The sequence below is a fragment of the Haliotis cracherodii genome, unplaced genomic scaffold (genome assembly GCF_022045235.1).
Source record: "Haliotis cracherodii isolate W230 unplaced genomic scaffold, xgHalCrac1.p SCAF_2, whole genome shotgun sequence".
Taxonomy (NCBI): domain Eukaryota; kingdom Metazoa; phylum Mollusca; class Gastropoda; order Lepetellida; family Haliotidae; genus Haliotis; species Haliotis cracherodii.
In genome coordinates this window covers 5,172,453-5,185,756 of record NW_027266275.1, presented here as the reverse complement: position 1 = coordinate 5,185,756, position 13,304 = coordinate 5,172,453, and the positions used below count along the sequence as shown (strand labels likewise).

General features: G+C 44.2%; 1 protein-coding gene across 1 annotated transcript; it reads left to right on the top strand.

Annotated features, from left to right (window-relative positions):
- The first annotated feature begins 3,285 nt into the window (after positions 1 to 3,285).
- On the top strand, positions 3,286 to 12,723 carry LOC139469369 (mucin-22-like). The gene is made up of 9 exons (XM_071251521.1): positions 3,286 to 3,379; positions 4,101 to 4,422; positions 5,629 to 5,858; positions 6,811 to 6,840; positions 7,734 to 8,052; positions 8,634 to 8,863; positions 9,034 to 10,581; positions 10,783 to 11,247; positions 12,149 to 12,723. The coding sequence occupies exons 1-9, from the start codon at positions 3,286 to 3,288 to the stop codon at positions 12,721 to 12,723; spliced, it is 3,813 nt and encodes a 1,270-aa protein (XP_071107622.1).
- Positions 12,724 to 13,304: the final 581 nt, after the last annotated feature.

Sequence of the window (13,304 nt, the reverse complement as noted above, 5' to 3'; positions counted from 1 at the left end):
CTGTATGGAGAAATAGGTCGATAGAACTCGACTTGTACCCTGCCCTTAGTCTCCCGGCGGCTGCAGGCGAGGAGCGCAAGCGCTTTAGAGCAGGTAAACCAGTCTAGGACAGCGTGGCTCCCTCTTGTGCCGAATAACACGAACAGGTTTGGTGCAATCATTTACTGGTAGGAATGTTTTAAAAAATAGTTTCATAATTATTTAAGTATTTCATATGAACGCATACCATTTGACAAAGATAACGTTTCTTTTTAAGGAAATGTAGACATCTTTCCAACTATTACTCATCCCCATGTAACTTTCTCAAACCAAAAGCAAATAGAGCAAGATGCCTATTTTCTCTGATTCAGACTCAACCATTTCCAGACCGTATTCATGTAGCTGAGTGGCATTAAACAAGACACAAACAGAAATATCCGCTCTCTGAGCCTTATCGCTTTGTCTCGTGTAAAAACATGAAATATTTGATTTTTACGCCATGAACAAAAAAATGTTCCCAACGTGTTCATGAGTTAAGGAAGCCAGAAATCACTGCCAGAGAAATGGTTGGTAATACAATACTCGTGAACAGGGTTGGAGTGATGGTTGAACACGTTTGTTGAAAAATGCTCTAAATAGTAATCGGTTTGATTTTGTTGGGTTGGTTAGATCGTAAGAGGCGACTAACAGGATCAGGTGGTCGGGCTCGTTGACTTGATTGATGCATGTCATCGGATCCCAATTGCATGGATCGATGCTCATGATGTCAATCACTGGATTGTCTGGGCCAGACTCGATTATTTACAGACCGCCGTCATATAGTTGGACTATTGCTGATTGCGCCGTTAAACAACAAACAAACAATTGAACGCGACGTAACACCCCATTTTACCTCACCTCACCTCAATCAGATTTCCTTCTAGGAATTAAGTACTTCGCTGAGGTAGGTCTTAACCTACGGCCCTATAGTCTTGAGGGCATAGAATTTTACAAATCTAGCTAACACCTTATCATATTCAAATTTCAGCTTCATTAACTCGCAACATTGATCGCTTGATCGAACGTAATACCCGTTATCTATCGGTACTTGCAAGTGGACCACCGCAATGATCTCATCACTTTTATTGGTCTGCGTGGCTTGCCCGGGGCACGTGCAGGGCATGAGGTTAGGGGCCACTTGTGGGGTCGCGCAGACAAACTGACCACTGTCCAGGATAAGGAGTCGGATCTAACATCGACCAGGTAGGTCAATATGTCATGTATACACCAGAACAAGATCATAGCTGTATCAACTTTGCCTAAAGTGAATTCCGGTTTTCAACTGCAGTGTTTCCTAACGGAGTCTGTTCTGTGGAATTCGGTTTTAGTTTGGATCGCATGGCAAATGTAAGAACATGTTTGATGTTTTCCAAAAAAAAGAAATATGTACTTTTTATATACTTTTTGCCGGCAACTTTTGAAGTGACACTGGAATCTTACATTATAAATTAATCCGACTGGTCGCTTCTTGTCAGTTATCGAGAGAAGTATGATAACCATGTATGTATGTACAATAAAACAGGGATCATATTCATATTCAACAAGATTTATGTCATAATTTTCATACCGAAAAGGCAATCTGCACGAACGATTTGTCACCACAGGCACTATATAATCGAGAAGACAGCATAAAAGAGTGTTTCTCGAAAACATTTTCTCAAAAAAACAAATTATTTTTATTTTTTATTGAAAACAAATGTGTTGCGGGAGGAAAACTATTTTTATTTTTTTACCCAACAAGGAATATAAAAAAGCACAACTGGGCGCATATTAAACTCGGCTTGTTTTATACACAACAGTTATTTTCTTTCCAGTCAATTATTTTATTTTATGGATAACAGAGTGCGCTTCATCTGACGTGGGACATTTGAGACACTCGTGCAATAAATAATGTCAGTATTTAAAATTCGTTCCATTATCATAAGAAATATCTGAAAAAGCAGAGTCGACTGTACGATTCCGACTATATCATAAGCATGTGTTTATGAATCAGTATCAAATAGTAATGGCACCAGTTGTTCGAGAAAAGGTGTCCCTTGTTTAAACCCATATGACTAAGGATGCCTATGTATAAATAACAGTGGTTATATCAATCCTGTGACATGTTACACTTGCTTTACAAACGAAGTGAATGCATTGAAGGTATTTACTGTGCCCTGTCGGAGATGCTTTGATCCTTTAGCGCGACCATTGTGATGTGAGAGGAGTAAGTTCAAGACTGACGTCCATGAAATATGCTACTCAAAAGAAGTTAAAGAACACCCGCTTCATTCATATTACTATAGTTACTCTGTCATGGCATATGAAAGAATTGAGTGTTTTTGTTACCTCTTTTAAGTGGTATATATGTTCGAAACTAATATGTAAAAATGTAAATATAAAATGTTCAAATACTTGGCGTTACGTTTCGAAGTTTTCGTCAAAATCCAATACTCCTGTGTTTGTAATCTGTAAAACATTGTACTTGACCTTCTCACACCACCACACTTATCTTACTGTACATATTTCTGACTACAACAATAGTGCCACCATGAGCGCACTTGGTGATATTTACTAAAATCAATGAAGAATAGCATTATTCTAAGAACACCATAAATATGCAACAAACCCACCATCTCCATTTGGCTGTATATCCCTGGCCATGGAAGTTAATATCGTCATTTGCTCCCCAGTGAATACCTTGCCGGAAGTGACGTCATACTTGTGACATTCCCTTTACGTTCACACTTCTGCTTGCTTTGTTTGTTGTACTGAGAGAAGCGTATCAAAGAGACAGAAGTAGTTTCTTTTGTTTAAACTGTCTAAATAAGTTCATTACCAAACTGCCATTGGTTAACTATAGATTATTTCGAGTATAAACTGCTCCAGTAAAAGTCACAAAGAGAACGAGGCTGTAGCCTGGAGAGAAGGGTCTAGTACTGCGTACGATGTGTTGCACGCTTGGTGTGTGAGTATTGTTTTACGCCACTTTTAGCAATATTCCAGCAATATTACTGCGGGGGACACCAGAAATGGGCTTCACACATTGTACCCAACATGGGGCATTGAAACCGGGTCTTTGATGTGACGAGCGAACGCTTAAACCACTAGGCTACCCCACTTCACACACGCTTGGTTAAAAGCGAGATGTCGACGAGACTAGGATATATTCCCAATGTGAATTTGATCTTTGAGCACTGAGTGTATAGATGGGACACCTGGTGTTCATGGCCAAACAAGGAAACGTTAATTCATGGAATCATGTCATGTTTCAGCTGTGCAGTCACCATGGAAACATCCTCAGCAGGCACTAGGAGATGGTGTCACGTGATATGCCTTCTGCTTGTGACGGTGTCGTGGACGGATATGGCGTGGGCCAACGGTGCGTCATGTTTCTGAGACTAGGCACTTTTAGTCTGTTATGACGTATAATGCTTTTACGGAAGGGCAACTGATAACTTAATTCCTGAGATTATAGAGTACGATATAGCTGTGGATGTACGGCCTCGTACTTTTATACAAGCCTTCTTCGTGTGATGAGGGACGAAAATAGCCCCGTGGAACAAGGTGGCGCCGTTTGCTGTCCCTTTGTTGTGCTCGTCGCAGGTTTGAATCTCAGATTATGATATCTGGTTTGTCAGCACCAAGCGCGTGCTAATAGGTCCATCAAGGTCCGGTAAATGCCTTAGACCTGCGTCACTTGGGGGCTTCCCTCCAAAATAATGGCAATACGTAACGTATCCGAAATGCACTCTCACTCACTAACTCACTCACTCACTCACTCACTCACTCACTCACTCAGTATGGTAAGTATGTATTGAGAGGTAAGTTTCAACTAATTTTCAAGACCCGGGTTAGAACTGTTCTTCAGCAACCCTTACTCGTCCTAACATGCGACTAACGGGATCGTGTGCTCAGGCTCGCTGACTTGGTTGATGTATGTTATCGTATCCCAAATGTGTAGATCGATGCTCATAATGTAAATCACTGTCTGTTCAAGACTCGAATATTTACACACCGCCGCACATAGCTTGAATATTGCTGAGTGTGGCGTTATACAACAAACAAACAAACAAACTAATTTTCCATCTCTCTGTCCTTAGAATGTTCTGGCCAAGGTGACATCATTTTCCTTGTGGACGATTCCGAGGCTACCAAGTTACTGGAAGGGTCAAGCGTAGTGTACGCATCTGGGATAGCCACCTTCCTGCAACAGGTGGTCAGTACGGTCAGTCTCGGCAACGTCCGCGTCGGCATAACCCTCATCAGCAGCTCTGCTCGACGACAGATCGTCTTCAGCGACAACCTTGCCGCGTTACAGGCCGCCATCAACGGCATCACCCCTCAGTGGCAATCCCTGAACACATTCACGGGTATACAGAATGTTGTCAGTCAGTTTGCTGATGCCCGAGCAGGAGTACCCAAGTATGTCATTTAAAACATTCCGTCAATGTAGTTTTCACACAGTTACACAGTATCATAGTATGTGTGTTAAGCGTGCGTTTCTTGGATTCAGATTTGCTCTTAATTATTCTTATGGCTCAATGTTTGTTTGTTTGCTTGTTTGTTTGTTGTTTAACGCGCACTCTGCAATATTCCGGCTATTTGACGGCGGTCTGTACATAATAGAGTCTGGACCAGGCAATCCAGAGACTGATGTCATGAACATCGATCCACGCAATTGGGATACGATGACATGCATTATGGTTTAATGAGTGAGTGGGTATAATTTTGTGCCACTTTTAGTAATATCCCAGCAATATCACGGCGGGGGACACTTGAAATGGGCTTCACACATCATACCCATGAGGTGTATCGAACCAGGCATTCAGCCCATACGGGCGGACACTGCAACCACTAGGCTACACCACACCAGCCCCCACCCCCCATTCTTCAATTTCTTTTTTCCCAAAAATATTTAATGCCAATATCTTACATATATGTATTGTCTAAGATTTCTACATTTGATAATGAGCAATATTTAGATTTTGTAATGATATTCATTACAAACGATTTTGTGTTATGGTAGATTTAAATTTACTCTCTCACAATTAAATTCAAATATACCTTTCCTTTATTTTATTAGTAAACGAAAAACAACGTCCAATTTAGTTTCAAGTAATTTCTACATGTATAGTGCCTCATGATAAAATTCAGTACTCTGCAGTGATCTTTTCTTCTTGTATTTTTGTGTTGAGCTTTTTTTTATAAATTCAACTTCTAAATATTGAAAAGTTAATGTTCTGTTAAGTTTAATTAATTTTTCTGCTTTATTTTATTCATTTAATTAAATACATTCGATGCTTTGTTTTGTTATATATTTGGCAAATTATACATTTTTGCAGAGCTTCTGAAGAGAGCTTTCATTTGATTTGCATCGTGACACAATTGGTAATTTCATGATTTCATAGTGCTTCAGATGGGGCGCGACCCCCAGACCTTTGGGGTCCAAAACAGTGTTCCAACACTCAATTCACAGGGTATTTCGGTTACAATGTTGTGAGCCCACTTCTAATTTGGCTGTACTGTGTGTCATGTTTATATGGAAGTTTGACATTTTGTATGTGATGGCAGGATAGTGTTTTGTGCTTGATGTGTATTTTGTAAAGCGCAATTCATTCTGCGTTTCAGGATTCTCGTCATCGTGACCAATGGTGTTTCCTCCAACCCAACACTGACAATCGCCGAGGCATCTACCGCACGAGCAGCTGGAATAGAAATATTTGGTGTCAGTTTTTTGGGAGACGTGCCCGTACCGGAACTTAACGCCATTACAGGAAACACTAGCCTCGTTTTCGTTTCCCCTTCAGCTTCAGACTTAAGTACTATCTTTGCATCTATAAACACAGCTGTCTGTACTTGTAAGTATATTGTTATCCATTCTTTTTATTTATTGTTACTGTTTTATTATTATTTTTTATTCAAATTCAAGGTTCTGTCTAGTCGTCCATATGTAAACAACGATTGTCATAGAAGAATCTAGCTCGCTGCATCCACAAATGCTGCCTTATATATACTCTTCAAAAAGCAAAATTAGCGGACCAAGAGGTGCAAAATGAAGAGGTTTAATGTGTTATAGTGTCAGTGACAAATTGCCCGGATCAAAATGATCACAACAAGGACATGCAAACGATTAGTCAGAAAAACGCACCCAGTGCATTAACAAAAGTGTCACAGAGCTGCACGTATTTCCCGTGCAGCAGCACTTTCAACGGTGCAGGGGTTTTGATTGGCTGGAATCTGCGACAATCGAATAGTGACAGTTCAACAACATGCCAAGATTGGACTTTTCCTATGTACCGATAACTGAGATGACTAAAGTCACCAAGTGTTCTCTCCACAACATGTTGGCTCAATACCTTGTACGTTTCCTCGTATAAATGTATTTTTCTACCTCACACAAATCTGGCTTTGCATTTATTTCTTTTTTAAGAGTATATATTAGAATGTATTGATAATGATTACAACCTGGCAATACATGACATGGGTCCATTTCACAAATTGATCGTAGCTACGATTGTCGTAGCTCCCGTAGTTGAACATAGACTTGATTTTCTTGATCACAACTTAAGGACAATGATAAAAAAAAAAACTGGCAATAAAAAAACATGGACCTCGGTTCAAATATTGACCGTAGCTACGATTGTCGTAGCTCCCGTAGTTGAACAAAGACTTGATTTTCTTGATCTCAACTTAAGGACAATGAAATCAATGAAATTGGCAATTCAAGACGTGGGCCTCGTTTCAAAAATCGATCGTAGCTACGATTGTCGTAACTCTGATAGTTAAATAGACTTGTTATTGTTATTTCAGCAATAGCCGCCTCACAACCGACGCCAGCAGGTATGTAGTCTGTTCATTCACTGTCACTGCAATGATATTCGGTACAGCAGATCTGAAAACGTTCATGTGTAAAATAATACAGCTTTACCAGCAAGAAGTAGCTCTGAAACGTCGTTCAAAGAATAAAAGAAGCTGCTACCCATAAAAAGTGTCATGAATTCATGAAATTATACAGCTGTACCGGTAGTGTTAAACACAGCCATTTCAAATACTCTGTACTCTGTACCCTGAATCCGTGCGGTCAGGTAGCCTAGTGGTTAAAGCGTTCGCTCATCACGCCGAAGATCCGGGTTCGATTCCTGACATGGGTACAATGTGTGAAGCTCATTTCTGGTGTCCTCCGCCGTTATGTTGCTGGAATATTGCTAAAAGCGGCGTAAAATCCCTACTCACTCACCCACTGTACCCTGAACCAATGCTGTGCTAACCCCAGATGGTGCTTCACGTGGTAGGTGTTCGTGATATTAGTCTTGAAACATGTTCAGTTTTAATACAAATTATTGTCTGTTGAGACCAGTGTGAATTCAGCCTTGCCAGCATATGAAATTAAGATCTTTTATATTTCTTGGTTACGTATATTTCTTTTCGAAATAAGGGAGCAGATGGTCTTAAAAAGATACAATATATAATAATTAGAATTTGGTCGTTTGGGTTTGAAAGACAAAAAAAACCATCCTGCTTGGGTTGATACTTTGAATGAAGCGGTCCTTTCCTTCCTATATTTGAAATCTGTCAACAGCTAAGAAAAAGGAAAGAATGACTCCTGTCCACATTTTGAAATCAAGAAATGACAAAATAATGCAGCTGGGTTGGTATTTTAGTATTATTGAGTGATCCGTTATAAAACGTATCGTTGTATATCGGTAATCATTTCAAGTTTTTCTTTGTCCCAGGTTGTTCCCAGAACGACATAATCATCCTTCTTGACGACTCTGAGGCTACGAAAGCCATAGAAGGGTCCAGCGTTGTCTTCCCTTCAGGCATCCAGTCCTTCCTCACGACATTCATCAATACAGTCAGTCTCGGGGCCACCCGAGTAGGCATCACACAGGTCAGCAACACCGTTCGACAACTCATCACCTTTAGCGACCACCTCGCGGCGTTACAAACCGCCATCAGCAGCATCAGCCCTCAGTGGCAGGGGCTCAACACCTTCTTGGGAATACAGGACGTCACCGCACAGTTCACAGCCGCGAGACCCCAAGCTCAGAAGTAAGCATTTACCCACTTGCTAACCGCATTGGGTGTTGTACAACATGGCGTTGTAACACAACTGCCTTGGTCACTGCTCAGGATACTCTTGACTGGATTGTCTGGTCCATACCCGATTATTTACATGCCTTCTACGTACGGCAGGAGTAGTGTTGGGTGAGGCGTTAGGCAACAAACACTTACCATTTTTTAAAGTGGCGGTTGCTATCGGCAGGCAGGACACGCTGTCCCTTTTCCGAACACCTGGTGCCATCATTTTAGTTATCCATTCATATGTTTTTCATCACTGTTTTGCTTTGACCTCCACTGGAATCTGTTTATGCATCGAGACTAATAGAAATCATAAAATCCTGTTAAACACATTAATGTGGTACCAAAAACATATTGGGACCAAGGACTATAACTATTCTTGACGCTTTGACTAACTATTCTTGACGCCGATGCGGTTTTATAATTGTTCATCATTTTGTATTGTCTGTTGTCCAACCGAAAGTGTTAGTGTGTTATATCTCCATTCTATTTTGATAAATAATTATTGTTCACAGACCGCTGTGTTCTCACCATGACTGTTTACGTTTCAGAGTTGTGATCATCGTTACAAACGCCATTTCTTCCAATCCGACCACGACCATAGCCGAGGCAACGACAGCACGTGCTGCCGGAATAAAGATGGTCGGTGCCAGCTTCATGGGGCAGATTCCTGTACCGGAACTCAACCTTATAACGGCAGACAGCAGTCTCGTTTTCGTTTCGCCGAATACAAATGACCTTGTCAATACAATATCTGGTTTAGTATCGACTCTCTGTCCAGGTACGTAACTTTGATTTAAACCTAAATTAGATTGAGTGAATGGATGGGTGGGTGATTGGAGTAAGTGAGAGAGAGAAAGTTTTCGACAGGTTACGTCGACTTTATCATTGTCGTCAACCGTAGACGAGCATGTATTTATGCCCATTGTGTGACTTCGTTCTTGACTTCAGATTCTGTGGATACAACGACAGTCCCAACTGACGTCACCGCCTTCACAACCGACGCAGGCGAGGATGTTACGACTGTTACGGATCCAGTTGTGACGGGCATCGTTGAAGTCACAACTGACGTCACTGCCTTCACGACTGACGTCACAGCCTTCACGACTGACGTCAACGCCTTCACGACCGATGCAGGCGAGGATGCTACGACTGTTGCAGATCCAGCTGTGACGGGCATCGTTGAAGTCACAACTGACGTCACTGCCTTCACAACTGACGTCACTGCCTTCACGACTGACGTCACCGACTTCACTGACGTCACCGCCTTCACGACTGACGTCACTGCCTTCACGACTGACGTCCCCGCCATCACGACCGACGTCACCGACTTCACGACCGACGCAGGCGAGGATGCTACGACTGTTGCGGATCCAGCTGTGACAGGCATCGTTGAAGTCACAACTGACGTCACTGCCTTCACGACTGACGTCACCGACGTCACGACTGACGTCACCGACTTCACGACTGACGTCACCGACTTCACGACTGATGTCACTGCCTTCACGACTGACGTCACCGACTTCACGACCGACGCAGGCGAGGATGCTACGACTGTTGCGGATCCAGCTGTGACGGGCATCGTTGAAGTCACAACTGATGTCACTGCCTTCACGACTGACGTGACCGACGTCACGACTGACGTCACCGACTTCACCACTGACGTCACCGACTTCACCACTGACGTCACCGCCTTCACGACTGACGTCACTGCCTTCACGACCGACGCGGGGGAGGATGCTACGACTGTTGCGGATCCAGCTGTGACGGGCATCGTTGAAGTCACAACTGACGTCACTGCCTTCACGACTGACGTCACCGACGTCACGACTGACGTCACCGACTTCACAACTGACGTCACCGACTTCACCACTGACGTCACAGCCTTCACCACTGACGTCACTGCCTTCACGACCGACGCAGGCGAGGATGCTACGACTGTTGCAGATCCAGCTGTGACGGGCATCGTTGATGTCACAACTGACGTCACTGCCTTCACAACTGACGTCACTGCCTTCACGACTGACGTCACCGACTTCACAACTGACGTCACCGACTTCACCACTGACGTCACCGCCTTCACGACTGACGTCACTGCCTTCACGACCGATGCAGGCGAGGATGCTACGACTGTTGCAGATCCAGCTGTGACGGGCATCGTTGAAGTCACAACTGACGTCACTGCCTTCACAACCGACGTCACTGCCTTCACGACTGACGTCACCGACTTCACGACTGACGTCACCGACTTCACCACTGACGTCACCGACTTCACCACTGACGTCACTGCCTTCACGACCGACGCAGGCGAGGATGCTACGACTGTTGCGGATCCAGCTGTGACGGGCATCGTTGAAGTCACAACTGATGTCACTGCTTTCACAACTGACGTCACTGCCTTCACCACTGACGTCACTGACTTCACCACTGACGTCACTGACTTCACCACTGACGTCACCGACTTCACCACTGACGTCACTGCCTTCACGACCGACGCAGGCGAGGATGCTACGACTGTTGCAGATCCAGCTGTGACGGGCATCGTTGAAGTCACAACTGATGTCACTGCTTTCACAACTGACGTCACTGCCTTCACCACTGACGTCACCGACTTCACGACTGACGTCACCGACTTCACAACTGATGTCACTGACGTCACCGCCTTCACGACTGACGTCACTGCCTTCACGACCGACACAGGCGAGGGTGCTACGACTGTGGCGGATCCAGCTGTGACGGGCATCGTTGAAGTCACAACTGATGTTACTGCCTTCACGACTGACGTGACCGACGTCACGACTGATGTCACCGACGTCACGACTGATATCACTGCCTTTACAACTGACGTCACTGCCTTCACAACTGACATCACCGCCTTCACGACCGATGCAGGCGAGGATGCTACGACTGTTGCGGATCCAGCTGTGACGGGCATCGTTGAAGTCACAACTGACGTCACTGCCTTCACGACTGACGTCACCGACGTCACGACTGACGTCACCGACTTCACCACTGGCGTCAGCGACTTCACAACTGACGTCACCGACTTCACGACTGGCTTCACCGACTTCACGACTGACGTCACCGCCTTCACGACCGAAGCAGGGGAGGCTATGAATGGAGGACTAAGCGGTTCATTGTCTGATTCTGCCGCAATAGTTTTAGGTAAGTACAAACCGAATATTTTCTCATTGTGAACGTAGTATTCATTGTTGCAGTCGAATGAAAACCGTATGGTTGTAGCAAACGCGAACATTCGTGATTTCAAATCCAGTCAAGGCATCTATTCGAATAGATCTAAATATTCAGTCTCAAAATGTTTCGTTTCAAAATGTATACCACTGTCTGGAAACCACTTTTATAGCTACAGAACCTATGTTTTCTTCATGTTTATGTCTCCAAATTATCAATAGTCGTGTAAGGATCAGTTGATCCAGGGTTCGAATTCCAGATTCGCCCTGTTTATGATTAACGGTTTCTCAGTACCATAGCGGTGCTTGGCGGTTTCACAAAAGTGGTTAAAGTCTGACACCTGCGTCCCTTCGGAGTTTCCTCCCACCGTAGGCTGACACGCCGTGATATAACTGGAATACTGTGTTCAGCGGGGTTAAACCCAACTCAGTCATTTACTCTCACTCACTCACTACATCACCCCTCTCTTGTAGCTGTAAACTAGAGGAATGAGTGAGTGGGTTGGGTTTAACGCCACAGTATTCCAGTTCTATCACGGTGTGTCAGCCTACTGTGGGAGGCAATTCCGAAGGGATGCAGGTGTTAGACTTTTACCCCTTTGGTGAAACCCAACTGCACGGGTTCTGACCACCCTGCAGGCATAATCAGCGTGAACCACGGCCATCCACAAAGTGGTCATGCTCCAGGACGATCGTAACTCCCATTCTTTAACACAGACTAACGACAGTCCTAGCGCTACGATGGCTCTTTGGAGCGGTCGGTCGGGTAGCCTAGTGGATAAAGCGTTCGCTCGTCACGCCGAAGACGTGTTGAGACAAGCTCTTATGTGTCTGTGTTATTATGGTTTACAGATCAAAACTATTACAAATTTCAGATCCTTGTGTCATGGCATCAGCTGACGTAGTACTTATGGTGGACGATTCGGACAGTCTTAAGCGAACCCAGCAGGACAGAACAGGAGTTACGTACTCACCTGGTGTCGTCCGGTTCATCAAGGATGTCAACGCGCTGGTCAACCAAGGTGACATCCGGATCGCTCTTCTTATGTTTAGCGATACCGCGAGACTGTTGTCCAACTTTGAAGCTAGCCAAGCCTTGCTAGACTCTGCTATTGACAACTTTTCGGCAGAGTTTGCGGGGACAAACGGATCGGAGGCTTTCCTCAAACTCCAAACCCTGTTATCTGGTAATTGGAGAGCTGGAGTTGAGAGACATGTTATTTTCATAGTTGACAGCGTTACGGACGACCCTGCTGCGACGTTGGCTTCATCTACGACTGTCAAGGACAGCGGCATTAACGTCATAACGGTGGGCTTCAGCGACGCTGTGTCCCCCTCGGAGATGGCAGGTGTAGCCAGTAGCCCAAACCAGACGTTGTACGTGTCCAGTGACGATCAGTTATCCAGCCTCGTTCCATCCATTAAAACTTTCCTGTGTACAGGTGGGTAAATGCTCCTCGTAAATTGGGGGATGGGGTACGGGTGGCGTCATCTAAGGCGCCGCGATTCGCTGTGCAGAGTTGCGTCCCTTGAGCACTCCAGAAACCTATGATTGTGGGTTCGTATCCCGGTTCGCCCCGATTATGTTTCTAGGTTTGTCAGCACCATCACTTCGGGCTTTCCTCCGTCATATAACTGTTAAAAGCGGCGTTAAACCCAACTCATTCACTCACTTACTCGTAAAGAGGGCAGCGGCTTCACAATGACAGCTGATTCTTTGTTGTTTAACACCGTATTAATCCAGTTATGTGACGGCGGTAGTCAAGTCTGGACCAGACAATCAAGTGATTGACATCATGAACATCGATCTACACTGTTCCTTTTCTTTGATTATGTTACAGTTCGGTAAAACTAAATATATATCCTTACGTCGTTACATATGCTATATTATTTATAGTTAATAAGTCTTTGTCATACATGTTTAAGACTTTGCTACTACAACATCGTTATACATTAGTATCACCATTTGATAATTGCTCACAAGTTTATTCGACCTGTGAAGATCCGGGGTAGAATAGGTCTTCAGCAACC

What these genes read in the sequence shown, in the direction of transcription:
- LOC139469369 (XM_071251521.1), top strand. Translation starts at nt 3,286, where the DNA reads ATGGAAACATCCTCAGCAGGCACTAGGAGATGGTGTCACGTGATATGC. An exon ending in GGATATGGCGTGGGCCAACG is followed by an intron (nt 3,380 to 4,100) that starts GTGCGTCATGTT and finishes CTCTGTCCTTAG; the next exon opens with AATGTTCTGGCCAAGGTGAC. An exon ending in AAACACAGCTGTCTGTACTT is followed by an intron (nt 5,859 to 6,810) that starts GTAAGTATATTG and finishes TTGTTATTTCAG; the next exon opens with CAATAGCCGCCTCACAACCG.